Here is a 23226-nt window from a genome sequence, read left to right as displayed (position 1 = left end):
AACAATGTTTAACTTTTTATAATTTGCTCAATTTACTAAGTTGTTCATACAAAAATCGCATAAATAACCAAATCTACAAAGTTATATTTTGGTTGTTTCTATTAAGTAAACACTGCTACGTAAACAAATATGCAAATAAGGATGTGGGAGGCTTCCAACCCGGAGGAGATTAGGCAACCTCTTCGCACTAGCACGCGTATGTACAATCATCTTTAATACTTAACACGAAACCGAAACTGAACGTTTGAATCAAAGCAATACTAAAAATGTGGACAAAGTTACGTTGGTTATTTGGCTATTGGGCAACAGAAGAATTCATTGTGTGTGAACTAAATTTGTATGTCATGGCCAAAGCGAAAAGCACTGAAGGCACTTTTGTTATTCCTTAGTTTCGTTCTGTTGTTTGGCAAGCAAGCTAAGCTTGGTCTTTACATTAACCAATACAATCCTCGCCTTGCCTGATGCTCCTCGGAGGAAAACAGGGTATTAGGGGTAGTTTAACTATAACTAAATCTTCAATTAATTGTGGGGTCGTCAACGGGCGATCTCGTGTGGAGTTCCATGGTTTTCGCTTAAATGTCATCCGGTGGAATGGCCACAGCGTAGACAGCGAATCCGATGAACACAATGCCACCAACGATGGTGACAGTGCGTACAGAGATTTTGGAAGCCACAAGACGACCTCCAATCACAGCCAGGCCAGTGCAGATGCAGTGGCCAATAATACCGCCAGTGATTACGCCATAAACGTCCTGCAAAAAGCAATGATACAAGTTAATTGGCTTGATAAATCCTTGAAGAGTTATAAAAGGTGCAGCTTAAATTTAACTCAACGCTTTTTTGTTATCATAAGAAACTAAAAGTAGGTTTTAAAAGTACTTGTACCAAATACGTAAATGCTTTACGTACAAATGGATTTAACACAAATCTATTTTAAAAATCTATTTTAAAACTGCTGCACCGTTTATAAACATTTTGACCTTGTCAACTGGTTTACAATCTCTTGAACCAATTCAAACAACTCACCTTGCTGGCGGCGAGGAGAATGGTGGTCAATTGGGAGCGGTCGCCCCATTCGGCCAGGAAGGTCATAGTGAAGGCTTGAGCCAGGATACGCATGGTGAAGTAGGTGGCACCGCGTTTTTGTGGACGACGACGACCGCTCTCAGCGTCATTTACCAGCGCCGCATTCACATCACGGTCCAGCTGCAAATGAAAGAATTTTTCATTTTTAATCAATTAGTAAGGGAACATTGAAGGGTCTGTAAAACTTCGATGAAAATGTGCGCAAACAAAGGGAAAAACAGCAAATTAAAAAGACATGAAAATACTTTTTGAACAAGAAAACGTGTATACCACTTTTCCTGCTGATTAAACCAAAAAGGAAAACTAAAAAACGATCACTTCAAAACAAACATGCAGAGAGAAAAAGTTGGTGAAATGTGTGCGAATCGAATGGAAGTGGAACGGAACCAATGGGCAATAAAAGACAGTGGCCCCAAAACCAAATGCCAGATGACTTTGAGTTCATTTTTTCAAAAAATAACCGATGATTATGTTTTGCGACTGTAAAGTGTCACGGATTGGATGTGTTGTGTGTGTTTTTATTTTGGTGTGGTATTGTTTTTGGGGCAAAAAGCACGTGAAACGAGTATGATTATAAACAACAAACATTAGAAGTTGTCGGTTATTGGATTAGCGCAACCCGGACCTCATCATTTCGACCCTGATTAAATTTTAGCGAATTAGAATTGATTAAAATCCTGATTTTTAAGAGCACTATGTTACATATAATCCTTTAAATAATTTTTGTTTTACAAACTCACATATGAAGTTTATCTGTTTTTAAATAGCCAAAGGCAACAAACGAAATAGTGAAAACCCACAATTCAAAACATCAATCAATTCCAATTTCGAAAAACATAATCGAACGGGAAACGGAAGCGGGGTTATCTGGAGTACGGTTTTTAGCCTAACCCGTGCTTTGAGGGAGCCATTGGCGTTGCCGGCGGAGTCCCCGTTGAGGCTGCCATTGAGACTATGCATGCTTTCGTGTCCGGCCAGCGGAGCACGTGGCTCCGGGGCGCCGCCTGCGGACGGATCGGTGGGATGACCAGCCAGCTGGACATCGACGGTGGTCGTAGAGGCGGCCATGGAGTTCGTTTGTTCGGTCTGGTTCGATGAGGCCGCCGAGTGGGCCGGGCTGCTTTGGAAGGACTTCATCTTCAGCTGCTCGACAATGCGGCCGCCCTCCTTGAGGAAGACCTCCGATTCGTGGTGGTCGACGTCATCGTTGCCAGTTTTATCACAGCTATTTTGCTTAGTACTAGAATGGTTGGTGGTGGTGGTCGAGTTATTGTTGTTGTGGTGGTTTTGGTTGCGCTGCTTTCGCTGGCGGTGCTGCATGTCGGAATCGCCGACAGTGGTTGCTCCTGTTGCGGTGGAAAGGGAATTGCGCCCATGGATGAGCGCCTGTTCGCTGGCATCCTCCTTGTCCGAGTTGCTGTTCTTTCGCTTGGCGTCCGCATCCTCGTACATTCGGCTGGCCTTGCGCATCAACTGCGATTCGATCATCATCGGCCAATAAATCAACGTCGAGGTGGAGCGTATTTTATGATTTTTTGTCACGTTTCGTTAACATTTTCAGGGGCAACGTTAAATCAAATATTTTGTTTTTAATTTCGTTTTGCATAAAGGAAAAACAATTAAAAATTTGCATTAGCTAGAAAGTCGATTGGCAGATAATTTTGATTTTGATTAATAGTCGGGTGGAGTTTGCGTTTCGGCAAAAAGCTTTTCCATTTCAAACGATTTTCTGGTTTAGTAAGAATTTGCTTTGATCAATAAACTTTTGAAACTCGCTTGTATTTGATATGCGCGAATCGTGCAATTAGTCACATAGGCTTAGATGTGTGGCATATGAATATGTGGATTTAAAATGTTCGATTATATATAAATCAAAAAAAGATATTCGCAACCTAAAACTGAGAGTATGTCCCGATGTTTCGCTGACGCTGTTCCACACGCCTTTTTGTTTGTTGATCGGCTTGAATATTGTTTAGGGTTATTAAGGTAATCGGAGAGTTTGGTTAGAGGCTATAAAGAATCTTAATTAGCATGCAATCAAGATGTAATTACAATTATGAAAAGCTCTGGGTTCGTGTTTGATTAGTAATTGTCTGCTTGTTATTGTTCGCGGCTCTCGTGTCAAGCAAAGTTATGATATTAAATTCAAGTTGCACTGGAAAACCAAGGCGGGGCATATGAAGTGATCGCTTTGGCGTGGTATCAATTCTTCTGTTTTGTTTTCTGTACAAGTTGCCATTCATTGCGGTTATATAATTAGTGAAATAAAGCGCAGCTATTAACAAAAGCCATTAAATAAACTAATTACTATAATACAGCAACAAATTACCGAACAAGCAAAACTACTTGAAACAAAGTTTAACAACTAGGGGAACTACTATGTATTTATATACAGTTTGGATCCGTCAAGGACCACTTACCTCATCCTCGCGCTTGCGCAGATCAGTTTGGACCTCTTCCAATTCCTCCTGAGCGTCGGTCGGCTTCATTTTGTAGCCATCGTACAGCATTTTCAAACCGAATATTAAAAATAATGCAGTTGAGATATAATACGTATAAATCTGTGGAGAAAACGAGTGTTGTTATTTTGTGAACTTGAGCTGCCTCGGCAAATTCAATTGTAAAAGAGTGCAATGTTTGTGTCTCATTTCATCGTTTGTTTACCCACCTTAGGAATAAAGTTAGCTGCCCAGCCAAATAAGCATGAGAGTACCGTCATTAAAGCCAAGGCGGAAATGGCTCCACCAAAGACAATTAAACGCGGGTGGCGCATGGCCATAATGGCAGCTATGAAAAAAGTCTTATCTCCTAGCTCTGTCAGTAGGATAACAGAGATCGATGCGGTGAACGCATCGAGGAAGTTTCCCCTCGATTTTGGCCGATCCGCATCATCCTTTGGTTTCTCCGCTAAAGAGCTCAGGTCCGTGGGCTTGTTCAAATCTGCATGCATTTCCAGGTTCTGCATCCAGCAAAAGAAAATGATTAAAGGTTTATCGAAAAATGTGATTCGGATGACCTACGCCTTGTATTCCGGATTCAATGACCGCATCGTCCGCACTATCCGGTTGTGCCTCGGCCGCACATATTGTGCCGAATGTGAGCACCACCATGAGGGCCAGCGCCATGTGCCATTTGGCCGAGCGCTTCAGGTATACATTGTGTCTGGTCGTCTGCCAGAAGTAGGATTGATTTTGTGACATCTTCGCTGTCTGTGGATGGGAACGCTCGCTCCTCTATTCCTGCCTCATGCAAATCTGTGTGTTCGGGCTATCCGCTGTACTTTAAACGTTTACGTGTCCGTTGCCTTCGACTGACTGTAAAGAAATAAAGTGGACTCGTTGAGAATATCGCTCACAAGGGGTAAAATACACTGGGTAAGTCACAATGTTTATGGCTAATCGGGCAACAAGTGTTCTCCGCGGCATTATTTATAAAAGGCAAACAGAAAATCACCCGTGTCTGTGTTTGGCCAAGTCAAAACTGGGCTCAATTTCGGTGGGGTAAGGAGTTGACGGGGGAAGGTCGGAGCCCAGATAAGCGAGCACTGCGTCAAGTGTCGTCTGATATGGTCAATCAAAGTCGTTGCCCTTAGTTTGCTACAACCCAGTCACAACCCAGTTGCCGAAACGAATTCTTCGACATCGCACGAGCGACCATTCAATACGTCAGAGGCAAAGGCACTCAGCTATCGATTAGATAATGGTCAAACCAATATTCCGGAATGGAGACGATTTTATGTCAAATAACAGATGCTCTATGGGGTCTTTCCTTCATATATACTAAATCATTTTATCTTAAATGTCTGAAAGTGCTGTGTGGGCGTCAAATATTTGGATTTTTTTGCTTAGATCGCAGTTTGTTATCTTAAGGGGTTACATGGGTTTCCTCGGGTAAAAAACGGCCTTTTTTCAAACATTTTTTTTGCATATAAAAAATGAAATATTTCAATGAAACTTTTTATTATTTAAAAGATACATATTTAATAAAGATTTTGTGAAATTTTCAAAAAAAATATCAATATGGCGGCCATTACGACGCCATTTCCGGCAGTCCCTCGGAAAAAAGGTGCCTCCGCGTTGTCAGCAGAACTTCTTTCAGGATCATCCAAAGTAAAAATAAAAAAAACGTGTTTCAGTATAGACAATAAACTAGGTATTGGACGAAGGAAAAAAAAAAAAATGAAAATTGGATTTTTGGCAGACGTTTTTACAAAAAAAATGCAAATTTCGATGAAAATTTCTCGACATTTTTTTTTTTTTAAATAGTTGTAATTGAAAAAAAAAAAATCCTTCGTTCAATACCTTGTAAATGATATCTCGAATACTTGTGTAAAATTTCATTAAGATCGGTTGAGTAGTTTGCGAGAAATTTTGACAACCGACTTTGAAAACATAGATTTGAGAAAAACGCGTTTAAAGTTTTAAGAGACAATAAAAGTGGTCTCAAGCGTCCACCTTCTCAAGGCTGTATCTCCGAGACTATTACTCGGATCAACTTGAAAATTTAGGACAATATTCTAGAAATTCTACAGAAGCTAAAAAGAAAAAAAAAAAAAAATCGATTTTTTGAAACCGTGAAACCCATGTAACCCCTTAAATTAACCCACAAGCATGGCAACTTTCAGAAATGATATGCGAACGCAAAAGGTTGGAACTGAGATTAGTAAAATATTTATAGAAGGTTATTATTTTGGTTATAAATATGATTTAATTAAATGAAACCACTAGAGTCTTTTTTTAAGTGTTTAAAACACAATGAACCACAATTACAGTTAAGAGATAAATGAATTGTTTACTAATAAAACAAACAATATACTTCAAAGTTGTGTGCTAATGAAATTCTTTTTCTTCTTTTATAGCTATTCTAACGAAAGTGACAAAAGCCTCACACTAAGTGATAATCTCAAAGAGCACATTTTGTTTTTATTAAAGGACTTTAGCAGATAGGGTATAAAAATAGACAGATACGTGACCAAAGAACTGTGAAAAAGTTGAACTGTAATCGGCAACTATATCTGATGTACATGCGTACGAGCATGCTCCTTATTTTTATATCTGTATATATATATGTTTGTAAATTATTTGCTAATACGATTGTAGCTAGGGGGATTTTTACTTTGATGTTGCGAATATTAAATTGATTATCGAAGTATATGCATGTTTTCTTGTTTTCGTTTGAATTTTAAACTATTCAGATAATCCTATACATTACTTATCGAAGATAGTGCCCTTGGGGAATCCAGGTAAATGTACGCATGTTACTATGTTCCTTTACTAAATTATTGCTGTGCCGGATTATTTTTATTAATATTTGCTAACGATATTGTTTGTAGGTCTGTAATATGTGTTTTTTTGTTAAAGATTATTTGCCTTACTGACTAATTATATTGATTCTTAGATCTTTTAATATCCTGGTGGAAAAAAGAACAGAGGGGGTTTTATCATCCTACTCTTTTGTTTAACATGATTCGTCATTGTTTATTGGGTAGTCTGGGGTATGATTTTTGCGTTGACTTTTCTCTCCTGTCCATTTGTTTAGCAAAAACACTGTGCTGTACTGTTTATTTTTATATTTCATTAGCGTCACATAAGTGGATACCCGCTCGATAAATAAAAGATTATGGGGGATATTTGCGAGTAAAATGAGAGAAAACAAAAAGCCCGCAAAAGCAATCATTATGTAAACATATGCTGATTCTTGGAGAGCTACGCTGTTACGTCGTCTTGCATTACTTGTAATGAATAGGAGTGATAAGAAACTACTTATTTGCGAGGGCGGCTTGGCACTATAATTAAAGTTTAAGAGAAGTAGCAGAATAAACAACATACGAGCCACTGTCAATAATAATTAAATAATACATATACATGTTTCCAGTTTCATTAATTGAATTCGAATTACAAACTCGAGCACACACAGATACAAATTTGCGTTTATTGCTCCGCAAAAAAATAAATAAGAACGAAAAACGGGTCGAGAACGGGCAGATAAATCAATCGCGTAGGGTATATAAAAGCAGAAATAATATTCGTTTATGCCTGCCCAGATACGTATTTTGTAATTTTCTTGTTTTCGAATGGTTTGACATTGATTTGCGTTTCCCTTCTATTTTTTTTTTCGCGAATTTCTATTTTTGTGAGATACGCAACAACAAGATCTAACGGTTTTCCGAAGCATTGCTAAACACTTCAGATATGGTTTATCAACTCAGATTTTTAAAGCACGCTGGTGCAAGTAATTGGCACAAGGTTAGCTGTGTGATTGCTAATTTAAGTATTTAATAGCCCCCAATTATGAGCATTGTTTCCATTGCGTTTCACTTTGCACTCAATTATTTTTAGAGATTTTTAACCAGATCTGGCTATTTGTGTCTCACAGGTGGGCATCACTATCAAAAACACTTAGCCGCTGACGACAGCAAATTGTTAACCAATTTAGATGTAACTGTATTGTTCGCGAGTAACACTTTGCCAGGAAAGTGGAGTTGCCCTTTTTTGACTTATTTGCTGTGAGTCAATCTCAACTTTTAATTTAATTAGCAGAATTAGAGGAGCACAAAAACACGTCCTTACATTGCGAGAAATTATTTTTGTTCTGTTCATAAAGGTGTTGCGAAGCAGTCAAAGTCGAGTAGTACTGAACAACGTGGCTTGTTTTGAACAGCTGTTGGCGCCTTTTGAGCAAGACGGACAGAGTTCATGCGAAAGAATGGGATGGATATACGGTTCAGTGGTAGCAAAGAGAGAGATTTTTGCGATATTTCACGGGGCGGATTGAAAAGTTGAATTTTTAATATTTAATATTTTTGTTTTATTTCTTTTCATTTAAATGAAAAAGTAAAGCCCTTGCACCTTAAAGTATTATTTTTAAGTTGAAAGTTCCACATTTTTTTTGTTATTCCACATAGAAATAGCTACAAATGTAGTTATGTCAGAATAAACTCAGAAAATAAATAAACGAGAAAATATTAAAACCCAAAACACTCAGTACATATTTCTTGTCCCACACTCGTGTCCTTGTATTTGCTTAAATTTTGGTATTTCAAAGATCGCTTTCCCTCGTGATTCGATACTTGCTAACCGTTACATTCTCACGCAAGGAGTGCCGGGCTGCACATCCCTAAAGGAAAAGACTTCCTTTTTGTTGCGAGCGGACTCTGACTGGGATTTAGATTCGTACTCGGCTAGCTGAAATAAAGCTAGCATTGAAATGACAGTGCCAAGATGTCGATATCAAAATTATTCGTGAAAGTGTTCAACGAGGATATATTTGCACAGGTGGACCACGACAATCTGTATTCGGACTTAGATGATGATTTGGAGGGAGCAAATTGCTCGACGGTGCCGGAACCCCGGCCCGCAAAACTCGCCGATTTGTCCGTGACCAAGTAGGAGTGTCCTCAACCTCTGGGATTTATCCTTACTAAATAGATTCATTTTTCCCCAGGCAAATGCTCATTGTGCGAACATGGCTAGATGACAAGTTCCAGCAAATCCAGACGGACAGCAATGAGGAGATTCGGCGCCTTTACATGGAAACGGAGAGCCGTATTGGACCGGATCTGACAATATTTGATGTAGACTATACGACCACGGTGCGAGTGTCCTCGGATCGCCTGGCCCTGCGCTCCCAAGGAAGCTTTAATACTGTTCGGGCGAATTGTTGCGTGTACGGCGGTCGCTGGATGTATGAGGTAATCGCTTTTACAAGGAGTGGGAGTGGGGCAAGACATAAATTGGGGAGTGGGTGGTAGATTTGGCGGTGGTTGACCGGCGGTCAACGACTCGTATTCAATAGTGTGGGTTGCACGTGCGTACTGATAACTTTTTTGGTGTTTCCAGATCCACCTTCACACCAAAGGTGTCATGCAGATTGGCTGGTGCTCGAACTCATGTCAGTTTAATGAAAACAGTGGAGTTGGCGATACCAAGTATAGTTACGGATACGATGGTAGCAAGCAGCAGATATGGCATATATCCACCAAGAAGTAAGAGTAATATTACTAACTCCCTTTTTGTAATACGTATATTTCTTTATAATATACTATTCTCCCTTTCAGGTATGGCGACAAATGGCAAATCGGCGACGTGATTGGGGTGACCATCGATGTGGATAAGGAAATAATCGAGTACTTCCGAAATGGACGTTCGATGGGAGTGGCCTTCAACAAACTGGAGAAAGGTCCGGGTGTAACCTTCTTTGCCTCCATTTCGCTGGGCTACACTCAGGGTATCGAGGCCAACTTTGGCAATCGTCCGTTCATGTACCCGGTAATGGGCTTTCAACCGCTAATGGCACGGCCCATCCTGAAGCTACGGCGAGCCAATTTGCTAATGAACTACCTGATAAACCTGGCTGGTATTTTCTCAAAGTACAATGCCCAGTATGAAACGGCGTCGACGACAAATGGGGAGGCTCGCGTTTCAACTAAGAAAACGGTGTATTGTATTTTTGCCACCTTGTTGATCGAGAAGTTTACCAACGAGATATTCGATCCTTACATTATCGAAGACGTGCTGCTTAACAGGATTTCGTGCCTAACAACTCTGGCGACAGAGAAGGAGAACAAACACAGTGTGCTTCAGGGGTTGTTGTCCCTCTTCTGGAATTACATGGAGGGTGACGAAGTCAAGTTTGTCCTGCGCAAGCTGGTCAACGCTTTGCTGGGCAGCTATTCGCATACCATCCAGGGCCTGGACTATGAGAAGCACCGCCAGACTCTCGGTATGCTGCACTGTCTCTGCCGGCACGAGCAGACCAGGAAGTATCTGCTGGATGGAAAGCTGTTCAGAAAGCACTGGTAAGAATCGGGAACTACTTTTTGTATTAAATGTCTATCTACCTTTTCTTTCAATTTAGCTTGGCCTTTTTCCTCTACATCCCTCCGTTGGAGTTCTACATTATGCAAGAGCTGCTGCCTGACAGCATGGCCTGGACGGAGGGAATTGATGGACCAAAGGATAAATATCTCACTGTTGTGGAAAAGGTGCGCAAGATCACGGAGCCCCTTTATGTGGCGCAAAAGGACCTTCTATCCACGCTTCTGATAAACTCGGATGGATCGCGTGAAAGTCCGTCGAGCCGTTCGATCTTCCTGTCCAAAATGCGTCGCTATGTAATTGATCTCAGCATGGAGCAAAGGGTAGGTATTGTTACGCATAATTTTTAACTGAATCTTAAACATTTCTTTCTTTCCAGCCCTTCCATGCCTTTTTCTTCATGCAGTCGAGCATTCAGCATCCACTGGATGCGCGAGTGGCCCTCGCCTTCCTCAGCATTCTTATTGATCAGACGCGTTCCATGTTTAAGGATGAAATGCCCAGTAAGAATGTGGAGGTGAATACTGATTATTTCATCGATGGCACCTTTGATTATATGCACTTTGATCGCGTTGGTGGAGTGTTGTCCCATTTAAGAAAAGTCCATCGCGGTGACATCGACGCCAGGTTAGGAGCTGCTCGCGCTCAGCAAATTTATGATGATGATCGGCAGAACTTGCGGGTCAATGAAGTCGGTAAGTTTTTGATTTTTCATGCTGTCAATTGAGCAGAAAACTTAATCCTAATAATTAAAGATACCACCCTTTACCTGTTGGGTGAGAACATCAACAATGTTGCGGTAGTTGGGCACACCCAAGGAGCAAGCAATTCAACCTACACTCACTTCCTGAACGCAAGACCTAACGGCAGTACCGAATCCGCTCCGGGCAATGCGGATATGGAGGCCAGTCTCTGCGAGCTCCTGGATCTTTGCATCATCTTTTATTACTCGGCGGGTCACAAATATATTGTGAAGATTGCAACCGTGCGGGATGAGATCGCTGCTCTGAACGAAGTGCTCAAGGAAACGAAGTTCTACCGCGAGGACATAGAGCGTAAGCTGGTGGCCCTGGAACAGCATGCCAATGTCTGCATGAATGAAAACCACCAGCATGTGATGGGCGAGCTAAGGTCCAAGTTCAGTCAACGCCAGAATGTCTTTGCGGTATGTTTTTAAATGATAAACTAGTAGTTTTAAATATTTTATATTTTATTATTTGCAGACACGCTCAATAACTCTTTCAAGGAAGCAAATCTGGTTGAGAGGAGTGGCTTTAAATGGACATAGACGATCCCTGCTTATCTGGCTAGTAGAGCGGATGTTGCGAACTATGACGGTAAGTCAATTAATGCTTAATATTTCATTTAGTTAACTTAATTGTATACCTTACTGTAGACCGCTTCAAACGCTGGTTCTTTGTTCTCGTTTGTACCTGAGGTGTATGTGAATACACTGCCTATTATTCTGGACGCCGTGATGGACTTCAGTCACCATGATTTGAAGGCCCAATTCGAAGCTTCAGATGCGGAATGCGCGGTCAACTCGGCAGCCGAATTTCTGGGCATTCACTCCGCTGATCCGCGAATTGTGCTTGCATCTTGCAAGGACTCACTTCTGCAGGCTCTAGGCACACTCACCTGCCACAAATCCGGAGTGCGAGCCTTGGAGCGAACTTCTAAAAGAGCGCAGGCTTGTCTGGTTCGAGCACTACTGCGTCCCTATGAGAACCGAGCTTGGGGCCAGAGCAACTGGCTGCTGTTGCGTTTTTGGATGGGCGAGGGCTATGCCTATAAGGATTCTCGCCAACCTTCCGTGTGGCAAGGTGGTTCTTTGCCTCTGCACCAGGGACTCTGCCGCAGTCGCTCCAGAAACGAGACGCACACGGGACTGCTTCACAACGTGGCTCCAGCTAATCCCTCGAAGCACTTTCAGCGGCTTATTGGTGCCAAGTTAGTAGAGGATGAGCCCTTTGCCACCGCCTTTCTTAACTCGGTGTTAAGTCAACTAAACTGGGCCTTCTCTGAATTTATTTTGCTGCTGCAGGAGGTGAGTTAATCATTTTTGTTTCTTCAACCAAAAATATATTCCTGTGTTTTTCAGATACAAAACACAGCTCAGAGGCAGGAAAACACTCTGTTCGAGCCCAAGCAACTTAAGATTTGTTCAATGTGTTTCGAGCTCACAGTTTCACTGATGCGTTGCCTTGAGATGATCATCACATCGGCGCCTGAAGTGGTCACGGATGCATCTCGCCCAAACAGCGATCTGCTGCTAAACCGCATCTGTCAACTTATCAGCCAGGTTCTTTCCCGCGTAACAGTGCCACCGGGTTGCTTCCAGTTTGTGGTGGACATGTGCTCGGCGGACCTGAATGCAGTTACCCACTATCCCATTGTGACCGCTGCCCTAGGAATACTGCTGGCCCTCATGCAGGAGGAGATGGAGAGCGATATGAGGCCGCAGATTGTGACCCGGGTGTCGCGCGCCTTCCTCACCGATCCGAGCTTCCAGTTCGCCACACTGGAGTTCGCACTGGGAGAAATACGAACGCCTTTGCTGGAGCAGAAGAATATTCCCCGAGGTAACTTCGATCCCTCTTCCAGGCCGCACATCGATCCGCTGACCAACGATGTGCGAGTGCCTTTACCAAACAATTCCAAGCGTATTCGGGCCGATCCGCCAATCTTAAAGTTTGCCTTAAATGATTGTGAGTATATTAAAGTGGTCATTGATATTAAGTCTATATAACTCCATTATCCTTTTTCAGTTCCCTCTCATGTGTCCTCTGAGGAGATCGACAACGTGCGTAGGCTTATTGAAAGTTTACGCGTAAAGCAGACTTTGCTATCGGACATAACACTGCCATCGGAGGACTCGCTGTGTCCCATTTGTTGCGCCAAGCCAATCACTGCCGTGTTCACGCCCTGCAAGCATCAATCCTGCAGCGACTGCATCATGCAGCACATGATGAACTCCAAGGTGTGTTTCTACTGCAAGACCACCATTCAAACCATTGAGACTCTGGATGGCACGCTGATCTATTCCAACGAGGAATCAGTTCAGTCGCCGATGGCGGAGACGGCCTAAAGGAAACCCACCGAAAGCGATTAAGGAAATATTCCTTTCGCAAGCCCTACCAAGTCTAGTCAATCTTGAAAACAAACTTCTACGCTTTAAGTGTATATATATACATATATTTAGGTACATTTACTCGTGTCGTTTCGTAAAATTTTTATTTGAGTTGTATGCTTGCCATTATAAGTTCAGATGTGATATGCCAAAAGTGCAATGTAAAGAGTTGAAAATAAGCAAAAATTAAGTATTAGCCAGATTACAAATTCAAAATATATATTAACTAGCACAATATTTCAATCTATGCTCTCTGTTTCAGACTATTTTGCCATTTTTATTTGCCATTATTTATATCTTACTAAATGTCTACTTTCCGACAGTTGAAACTGCATTTAATTAAAAAGAACAAAACAAAGTGCATGCATTTATTTTCAAAACAATCTTAGAATGGTATAAATCTTAATGATTTATAGTTTTAAAGATCTCTTTAAGATAAAGCTGTTCCCGTTTCTGAAAGCAAAAAAATAAACTTATTTTAAATAAAACTTATCCATATTATCCAAATGTAATTGGAACTGGGATAGAAAATAAGATGAAATATACGATTTTAGCAGTTTATAATTGCCTTAGCTTTATGACTATTGTGTGGCTATTATAATATTTATTATGTTTGCATACAAAGGTTTTCACCAACTGCAACTAATAACATTTAACAGATCGCAAACAGAGAAATAGTTGGACCTTTAGTTAACACGTTCAGAAAATACATTACTCTGCATTCTCTTGGAAACATTTATTTAATATTCGTGTCCACATAAAATCTACTTAACCATTTAACTACTACAATATTTAGAGATTTATGTATGATACATATATAGTTAGTTTAGTTTATTTTGTGAGCAAACTCTGCCTCAGGTGGTTTCATGAAAATATGCGGAAAATGACTTTCCCTTTGTAGTTTAGTTTCGCTTTGGTATTGTCATATTTAGAGGTCAAGAAATTTGAAATCTTTTGATTATTAGATCTTAGCATATTTAGACACTGACTTGCCAAATTTGAAAAGCCCTGGTTGACTATCTATAGTCTGTTGATTACATATATATACTCTATATATATAACATGTAGGTACATTATTTTATCTATTCTATACACTATGAGATTCAACAACTAACTAAATCCTAATAATTGCCGACTAGTTATCATCACTAAACCGTAAAGCGCGCGGAAACATTGAGCAGAATCGGTGTCGGTATACATGATATGGATGTGGATTTGTGTACTGGGATGGTTCTCTACAGAATCCTGCAGGCATTCGAGTGCATCCGGTGCGAGTGTCGTCCGTTTCCGTGTCCAAAGCCACTGCAGCACTGGTGGGTGATTCCGCCGCGAGGCGAGTGCTGGAAACTCTGACTGTTGCTCATCTTCGGATCCATAGCATGGCAACTTGGTGCATGGCTGTGACTGCAATTGGATTTAATTGAATTTTAAGTTCATATGAATAATTTTAATTAAGATAATTATACACACCCATGACTGCAGAGGCCTGAATCTGAAATGGAGCTGGGCATTAATCTCTGTTGCTGCTGCGGTGGTGGTGGCGGTGGCAGAAAAAGTGGACAGCCACCGGCGGCCAAGTCACCGCCACCACCTCCATCGTGACCAAAGAGGGCCAGCCGCATGTTGGCCGCCTTTGCAGCGGACTGAGACTCCACTTCGTGGACCTCCTCGATCATCTTGTCCAGCTTCTCCATGGCTTTGGTCTGCTTGGCGGCCAGGAAGGCCTTCCGAGCCGCCTTTGACATGGAATGGGGTCTATAGGAATGCCAAAGAAATAAGAAGGGTTACCTAAAACCAATAAATGTTAAACCCACCTGGCTGGCGCCGAATTCGATCGGTGTGGAGGCGGTGAATGCAGGGAAATGGACGAGACGGAGTCCTTTGATCCTGGTCTATTGGGTTCGCTCTTGCTGGTGCTCGCCTGCACCTTTTGGACCACGGGTTGCTGGGACATCGGAGGCGACTTGGATCGCATGGGACACACCACGGCAGCCACGGCTGTTGGAGGAGTGGCTGCATCCAGACTGCTACTGTTAGAGAAGGTGATTTTCCTGATCAACTTGGAGTTGGCTTATGGTTCTTTAACCCACAAAAAAACTTACTTCAACTTGGCTGCCTTGTCGCGGTCCAATGATGCACTGCTGCAGGATGCGGTTTCCCTGGCCGGAGCTGTCGATGGAGGCGTCAGTTGATCCATGGCGGCCAACTCCTCCGGCGTGAACTTATCCGGATTACTGGGCCTCGGTTTGGGTGGTGCACTGCCAATCCGGAATGGTGGAGTTGGACTAAAGCCACACGGCGGTGGATTATTGTTATTGTTGTTGGACAGGGAGTTGCGAGAGATCTGAAGATCCTCGAGGAACTCCTCGGTGTCCAGGATTAGGGAGCCGAAGATATCCGATGGAGTGCGCATAAAGACATGGCCCGTGGAATTGGAGCGAGATTCGCGGCGCTTCTCCTGATCTGAATGGCCAAAGCCGGCACTTCCTCTTACAGGAGAATTGGCAACACTTCGACGAGCCACATCCTTGAAGGTTACGGGTGAGTATATCCTACTGTTCCGATCATCTGGAGGAGGCACCGCTGCAGAGCTTGATGCTCCTGCTGCTGCAGCTCCTCCTGCGGTTGCTGAATCTCCTCCAGCTCCTCCATCAGCTCCTGTAGCTCCACTACTCAATCCTGCTGCCACCACCGACTGATGGTGGAGTGACATGTGTGCCGCAGCAGCTGCAGTAATCGCCATACCCGAAATGCTGGACGAAGGAGCCACCACATCCACCGAAGGAAGAACGGGTGAAGCCGGAATCGAAACAGTCACGGGAATCAAGGGGGTCAGCGGTTGGGAAGCCGGCGGCATAATGGCCTTGTTCTTGGAATTCTGGTTACTCGGAACCGGAGAGATCGCATGAATCTGAAGGGTCGAGATCAGCTGAAGGGGCATCCGGTTCTCGCGCTCCTCCAACCAATAAGTGCCCATGGTGCCTTTGCCTTTCACATCGATCTCGCCACGTTCCTGGATCTTGTAACTCGGACCTATTAGCACCTTTGTGGACTCCGAGATGTGTACCTTCATGGCGATGCTAGTGGACTCCATCCGCGAGGCGGTGTTCACAGTATCACCAAAAAGGCAATAGCGAGGCATCTTCAGACCCACAATTCCAGCCACCACGGCACCCGAGTGAACGCCAACACCTGGAGGGGATTATGGATATCATTTAGGTTCTTGCAGATCATCTATTTTGTATTAACTTACGTATCCTCAAATGCTGTCCCGTGGAGGGATCCTTGAGATCGGTTATGGCATCCACCATATCCAGGGCCATATCACAGACTCTCTCGGCGTGATTGGCATCCTTGTCTGGAGCACCTGCCACCACCATGTAGGCATCGCCAATTGTTTCCACCTTATAAACCGAATTCCGTTCTGTCAATTTGTCGAAGATGGAGTACATTGCGTTCAGCATTGAGACCACCTCCATTGGTGTGATCCTGCTGCAAATCTCCGTAAAGGTCACAATGTCCGAGAAAAGGATGGAGACACTATCAAACATCTAAAGGGAATAATAATATTAAATATACATATTTGCTAGATGTAACTTCATTATTATAACTTACCTCACAGGTGTCAATGGGATTCTCGCCGCGTCTTAGCCTATCAGCAACCTGTTTGGGTATCATCTGATAGAGTAGCTCATCTGTTCTTCGCATTTCCTCATCCAACTACAAAACATATTCCAAATTAATTATAAGTAACACTATAATATTGGTAAGTATAATACCAATCTCATAGACTCCTCCAGCTTCTTGGACTTTTGCTGCTCTTGATCCAATGCCAACTTGAGTTCCACAGATTGTTGAGTACCAGCTAACATAAGATCTCTGCTGAAGTCGTGCATGGACAGATCGTTGATATATAGCCCCGTGGTTATCAGTGAAGTCAGATCCGGCATTACGGGAGTTCCCAGGAACATGATCATGCGCCAGTTTTCCATGTAAACCATTTGACCTTTAAGTCTTAATGACTTTTCCGGTTCGCTGCCATCCTCATGCTGAAGTAAATCCTCGTTTTGGACATCGAATCTCTCTGTCACTGGATCCACAGTCACTAACTCAAATATGTTGTTGGTACGATTGAGTATCTAAGATATTGGAGGGTTATAAGGTGTCAAGATCATTTGAGGCATAAACTTACAGTCTGGAACTTGAATGCAATCAGTGGACGAACCAAGTCAAACCAGGCTGTGATCTTTTTACCCAACAATTCCGGCAAGATCACCATCAGAGAATTTCCTATACTGCGCACTACCATATCAGCACTAGAATTTTTACAGTTACAATTATTAATATTCAAAGAATAAGTTTGATTATTACCAAAATACCTACCCAAATACCATGCAGAAGGGAAAGATCTCGAAGAGCACATGAGCACTGATGGGCAGATGCTTCTCCTCCCTCGTCATTGCCAAGGATGCCAACGTGAAAGCTCTGTTGTCGAAGGTCAATTGAAAGGTGACGTGGACCGTGTCGAAAAGGATCTCCTCCCGCACCAGTTCGATGTGCATCTCCTTGTGGTAGAAATACCGCGCCACCTCCCGGATCTGCCCCATTGTATAGTATACAAACCCTCGACGCTTCGATCGATAGTGAAGGGTTAAACCCTGTTTGGTCTCGTTCTCGCAGATGAAACTGGGAGCCCTCATCCGCGGATACGAGAACTTCAGGTACTCGTGCAGGTTGTCCAGTCCGTTGAGGAAGTCACGCATGTGGCGACCCAAAACGGAAAGAACTCGATCGTAGCCATACTGACCCACAAAGCCTACGAAGTAGACGCCCATTTGGTCCATGAATTCCCGTTCCGAGACGCCCAGAACCTGAAGAATATTATTTTAATAATATCTATAAGGATAAGGATACATGCAGTAAAGGAACGTTATTGTGTGGTATAGTAATACCTTCTTTAGATTATATTATTTAGAAATTGAAAGATACCCACAAATAAATAAGTAATATAAGCATACATTTAATTAAATCAAAGCGTTGCAATCACTTATAATTAAATAAGGTTCTTGTCCACCAACCTGTTGGGCCTTTTTGGCCAACTTCTGGAGCAAATTCTCGGGGTAGACCTGATGGACGCTGAAGGAGGGCGAATCGATGCCCGCCTGTCGCCGGATGTCCTCCCACTTCTCCTCGCCATACCGCGACTTGATGTACTCGGAGAGGTTCTCCAAGAGCAGTCCGTACATCTTGCGGCTGAGGGAGTCACTTCCTCAGGCTTCACTTGGCTGACATTGATGGCTGGGCCTGTTAATAGAAACCGGAATCGATTGATTGACACTCAAATGGGCTTACTGACCGGGAAAAACTTAATTAAATTATACGTTAGAGAAGCGCTTTTTAATGGAGAATTATACTGAAATCAATTACAGTGGCTTCACAAAAATATAATACGAATTCGAAAATCCTTGACATACTTTTCAGCAAGAAATTCTTGGTTCTTCCGCGTATTTTTATGGCATTTTTTATATGGTTTGACATACTTTTTAACACAATTTATGGATTCTCCCCAGTATGACTCTGCATTACACATACGCCCAGCTGGCTTCGATCTGCCTGAAAAACTGTGCCAATTTCAGTGGGTCCACTTGAACCGTTAAATCATTTAAAAATGAATGGTTTCTATGGACCAGACTGTCGGCGCCTTCACTCCAGTCGGAATCATATTATTTTCCCATCATTCTGTTGATTCAGCGTGTCAACGAATCCATTGGTCTTTTCAACCGCGAAGCCAACTGTCTCGCCATGGCTTTCAACGCCTCTTTCTTGGTCTAAACCAACAATTGCAAAGGTCTACGGGAAGTGCAAAATACCCATTCGAATAGAGACAGACGTTTGCGGCTTTTAATTAATATATAAAGCTTCCAATTAACGAGACTTTTAAAGCAGATTTTAAATTTTTCTTCTTCCAATTATTCCCGTTCTTTAAATGCTCAATAGTAAGTTTTTCCATTTATTTGAAGTGTTTAAAAAGCACTTTCTAAATAGTATTTCCCACTAACTCAACAGCATAATAAATCTATAGTGAAACCACAATAAATTGTCCTTCAGCTCTGAAGGAAATGCCGTAAAGTGCTTTCAATTAGTTGGTGTAATTACATTTCATTGCGGAGTATCCAGCAACCTGTGTAGTTCATATAATGCTCATTAAATCATTTATTTATTTATATTTCAGCAGAGGATGTCTAGTGTCCTATTGGCCAGTTCAGTATCCTTGGGCAGGAATGCAGCTAATTGCTTTTAGCCCAAGGGCCTGTTAATTTAGCCAGGTCGCAAGCAAGTTGTGCTCACAATTTAGAGGCAGGCAAGGACAATTGCTATTTATTCGCTCCCCTTTGAATCTGGGCTAATTGAATTGAATTCGCATTCAAAGAAATGCACCTGGCTCTGGCCATGGCTTCTAAGAATAAATTGCACTCCGACACCTTGAGTTATCTGGCGGCACAACGCAAATGAATGGGATTTGGTGGCATATGTTTCCTCGTCTTTGAATGCAATCCGCATATGTTCGTCTCGATTGGCAACTAAGCCAATTTGCCAACTGGAAATTGAGTCGTGCACTCGGCTGCACTCCTCTGGGAAATTCCAAGCAAGACCAACCAACTAACCAACTAACAATTGCGGCCAAATTGAGGCAAGGCTGCAGAATCAGCCAAGGACACAGCTTCTTTCAACTGGAGTTGCAGGTGGCAATTTGTACAAACCCTCATTTGTGTCCTTTGCACCCATAAGTCAGAAGTCGCAGTGGGTCTTGTTTATGGCTTATTGCCATTTGTTGTGTCACAACTCATTTCATGCGCTTTGAACATGGCCATTATCCATTCGCCCATAAATCCCCCCCCTTGCAAATCAGGTCTGAAATCATAAATTTATGCATATCAGGGCAATTTGTTTGAATTTGTTGCTCATGCTTTTCGCCTGCGGTTTAAAAAACATAGAAAAAGAGCAAGAATTGTGGTAAGGTTAGGGCAAATCGAGATTTATCTAGGCTTTAAAGCGGATATTTATGAAGTTGTTAACTATAATTGGTTATTTTTTATTAAAATAAATATTATAAATAATATTTCTTTCTACTTCAAATGCTCTATAGACTACAATATGTTTGTTTCGTTATTGTTTATTTTGTTTGGCCTGCCAAAACTTAATTAAATATAGAATTTCATATAAACAAATAAAATTGTATCCCTTGACGTCAACTTTTGCCAATATTGTTAGCTTTTCAACCAAATTAATGCTTTGTTTTTTCCTTTGGATTGTATATTTCCTTGCCTTTTTTTTGTACATAGATAAATGCTTAGATAAATCGTTGTGATATATATGTGGCACCAAAGAACTTCTTAAAAATATTTATATCACACAATGATGTGTGAACTATAAAAATCGGGAAAAAAACTAAGCGAAAAAGACAGAATTTTCAGAAAATAAACATTCAAAGTACAAGACAAAGAACAAGCTAAAAAATTGGACAGCCCCAAAAAATACAAGTGTCAGAGAAAAAAGCAGAAAAAACGGTCTAAAAAATAAACGAAACTTTCGGTTTCGACCTTCTAAGATTTCGACGATGGGCGGTAGACACCCCCCATAAAAAAATAATAATACAGAAGAACACTTGTGCCAAACATATCAAAACATTGTCCACATTCGTGTTGTCATCGGTGGGCCGAACCGACTTGAGTAATCTTTATTCATATACTTTTTATAATTGTATATATAGTATACTTTTCTGTTTTATTACATATTTGTTTGGTTCCGTTGAAATTATAGCTATCGCTTCCCCTGCGTTTCATGAATGGAATGCAAAGCCAGAATAAACGGCTTTCTGTGTGGATGTATTCATTTGTATACACTTAACGTCAAAAATAATAAACAGGATGTACGAGTTGTGACGTCAGCAGGCTATTGATAAACGAGTGACTTCTACCCCCTAAAAAGAAAAAAAAAAAAAACAGATCGGAGAAAGCAAATTGCAAGTGGGTGGTCATTTGCAAACCGTTAATGGCTTTCTAAATTATTTTTAGATCCCAAAACTTTCGACCCAAAGTGTCAGCCCGAATGTTCTATATAAGCATAAAAAAGATGTGACAAGAATATGGAAATTGTTTCTCATTCTGCCAGCTTGTCTGGCCATCATCAATCCATCACCAGACAAATTTGCGACAAAATTCAAGGTTAATTCTATGCAACTTCCATAAAAATAGATTTACATTTTTTTTCGTCTTAACTGCATTGACCCTTGCGTCCTTGGAGATTAATAAGATGAAAGGAAATGGACATTAGTATGTGAATAAAAAATGGGCCACGCAAAATATGCCAAATAAATCGTAGATTTTTTCAAATCCTTAATTTTCCAGTCCGAAGAAAATCTCGTCTGGCATTCGGTTTTAATGAAATTATAAACAAATTGTGTTTTTCAGGCGGTTAGCATCTGAAAGCCAAATAAATTATGGAAGGCAAACCCCTAATGGCATTGAGCACATGTACACATATCTTTTTGTACATAATATATATCTGGCTTGTACACCCCTCAAGATCTGCAATTGTGGGGCTGCGAAACAATTAATTTTCAAGTTCATCTGCGTGGGTCGATGTCGGTTGGGGGAACAAAACCGATCAGACCCTAGCTGGCCATAACATAGACTATAGACACAAATCTCGGCAGCAAAATCAGCAAAATCAGGCGAGCGCCTCTATATCCACACGTACATATCGAGTACACATATTTATTTTTATATTTCGAGAAAAATTCATTTGAAGGTGTCTGCTATATGTTAAGGTTAAACATCGTTATATATAGCTTTTGGCGAAACTATGTGTTAGTGCCACATAATGCGTGTATTTTTATTCATATTGTATGTTAGACAGCATAGAGTGGGAAAAGCTTTTCGGTTGCGGCATTAAAAACCATTAAGCTCTATTTATGTGTCCCCAGGTGACCCAAGTCAAAAAATAGGGGACCCTAATTAAAAGGTTAGGTTTGTTTTGACGAGCCTTAAACAAAAGTTGTACTGAATTTAAGATTAAACTTTCAATATTCAGTGGTAAATACAAATAATGAGCATAAAATTCTCCCCTTGAAATAAAAATATATTTCAATCTTATTTGCTTTTTCTATTTTTAATTCATGTTCTTCATTATACGATACAATTTAAATCTCAAAGAAGAGCATACAAGAAATCACAATTTAAAATAATTATCGTAATAAAAGAAAAGGCTCAAGTGTATTTTCGCAAATTAGCTATGACTCAATATTTTATTTATATTACTTAATTTGTTGGTTGCTTTTTGCTGGTGGGCCAAAACAAATTGCTCATACGCAGCGTTGACATTGTAGGATCTTTATAATTTGTTTTTCATTTAGTTGCGTTTCATTTCACTTGCAAACTTATAATCGGCCTTCACATTGGGAAAAACAATTTATTACACCCCAAGTGCGAGAGTAATAAAATGTGTACAAATTATTTGTTGGAATTGCATTCACTCAGCGTTTGACTTTCTGACAGTTCAATTTCTTCTCCCCTCATTAAAAATAGTTTATGGGTATAAACTGCGTTATAAAATATGGGGAATTTGCGCAGAGCAAATTGTTTGACATTGTTTGCAGTTGTGCCACTAAATAATCAGCGCACATTGTGTCCTCATTTCTTAAGATGTCATAATGTGTATATTCATTTTGGATTTTTTTCAGATTAAAAATTTTAGATTTTCCTTTTCCGTTTTTGGGTACAATATTCTTAGGAAATTTTTGGGTGCAACATCAAAGAAATAAAATTTACCAATAGAGCTGCCAATAATCTAAAATTAATTCAGAAACTCGACAAAAACGAAAGTAAAAGGAAAAGTTGCTCAATTCATCCCAACGAAACGCCAAATAAGTGTGCCAGAGAGTAAAAGTTGAATCACATCACCGAATTCACTGATTGCGCCAAACAAAAAACCTTTGCCAGGTATTTCCCAATTTCCCGTGATTTTATTTTCATTTTTTATTCGATTTTCGTAGTGGTTTTTCAACTGCATTTGGGTATTCAAAGTCAAGTTCAAGTTTAAATTACGCTGCAAGTTCGTTTAAGGGAGAAATTTTCAAATAAACTTTACATAAGGTAAACAAACAAAGTCAAAAGAACATTTCAATGCAATTGC

General features: G+C 41.1%; 3 protein-coding genes across 7 annotated transcripts in view; 1 reads left to right on the top strand and 2 right to left on the bottom strand.

Moving 5' to 3' along the window:
* Positions 1–7: 7 nt before the first annotated feature.
* LOC108098907 (transmembrane protein 165) lies at positions 8–7743 on the bottom strand. Of its 2 annotated transcripts, XM_017202104.1 has the most exons (7): positions 7656–7743; positions 4107–4400; positions 3755–4045; positions 3507–3647; positions 1978–2559; positions 1027–1206; positions 8–752 (listed from the first exon to the last, which is right to left on the bottom strand). In XM_017202104.1, the coding sequence occupies exons 2-7, from the start codon at positions 4284–4286 to the stop codon at positions 573–575; spliced, it is 1554 nt and encodes a 517-aa protein (XP_017057593.1). In that variant the 5' UTR covers positions 4287–4400; positions 7656–7743; the 3' UTR covers positions 8–572. The 2 variants fall into 2 exon arrangements, with proteins under 2 accessions (XP_017057593.1, XP_043064907.1); XM_043208972.1 differs by lacking the exons at positions 1978–2559; positions 7656–7743.
* Positions 7744–8032: 289 nt separating this feature from the next.
* On the top strand, positions 8033–13269 carry LOC108098834 (E3 ubiquitin-protein ligase RNF123). The gene is made up of 11 exons (XM_017201990.2): positions 8033–8470; positions 8530–8776; positions 8925–9070; positions 9143–9883; positions 9943–10225; positions 10282–10597; positions 10658–11067; positions 11126–11239; positions 11299–11949; positions 12004–12610; positions 12671–13269. Exons 1-11 carry the CDS (start codon positions 8307–8309, stop codon positions 12988–12990), a joined length of 3999 nt encoding a protein of 1332 aa, XP_017057479.1. The 5' UTR covers positions 8033–8306; the 3' UTR covers positions 12991–13269.
* Positions 13270–14257: 988 nt separating this feature from the next.
* LOC108098835 (soluble guanylate cyclase 88E) overlaps positions 14258–23226 on the bottom strand; it is a 37504-nt gene continuing 28535 nt past the window's right edge. For 3 of the 4 annotated variants that reach the window (XM_017201991.1, XM_017201992.1, XM_017201993.2), the window contains exons 3-12: positions 18111–18336; positions 17416–17903; positions 17225–17348; positions 16812–17171; positions 16648–16752; positions 16286–16583; positions 15135–16224; positions 14847–15083; positions 14503–14787; positions 14258–14436 (exon numbers count right to left, since the gene is read on the bottom strand). In XM_017201991.1, the coding sequence (XP_017057480.1) occupies positions 14268–14436; positions 14503–14787; positions 14847–15083; positions 15135–16224; positions 16286–16583; positions 16648–16752; positions 16812–17171; positions 17225–17348; positions 17416–17903; positions 18111–18278 (3324 nt within the window). In that variant the 5' untranslated portion in view covers positions 18279–18336 and the 3' untranslated portion in view covers positions 14258–14267. Of the gene's footprint in view, positions 14437–14502; positions 14788–14846; positions 15084–15134; positions 16225–16285; positions 16584–16647; positions 16753–16811; positions 17172–17224; positions 17349–17415; positions 17904–18110; positions 18337–23226 lie in introns of those variants that run through there. The other variant, XM_017201994.2, reaches the window with a different exon arrangement.

This window comes from Drosophila ficusphila, unplaced genomic scaffold, assembly GCF_018152265.1.
Source record: "Drosophila ficusphila isolate 14025-0441.05 unplaced genomic scaffold, ASM1815226v1 contig_791, whole genome shotgun sequence".
Classification (NCBI taxonomy): Eukaryota; Metazoa; Arthropoda; class Insecta; order Diptera; family Drosophilidae; genus Drosophila; species Drosophila ficusphila.
This window is presented reverse-complemented; position numbering and strand designations above follow the sequence as displayed.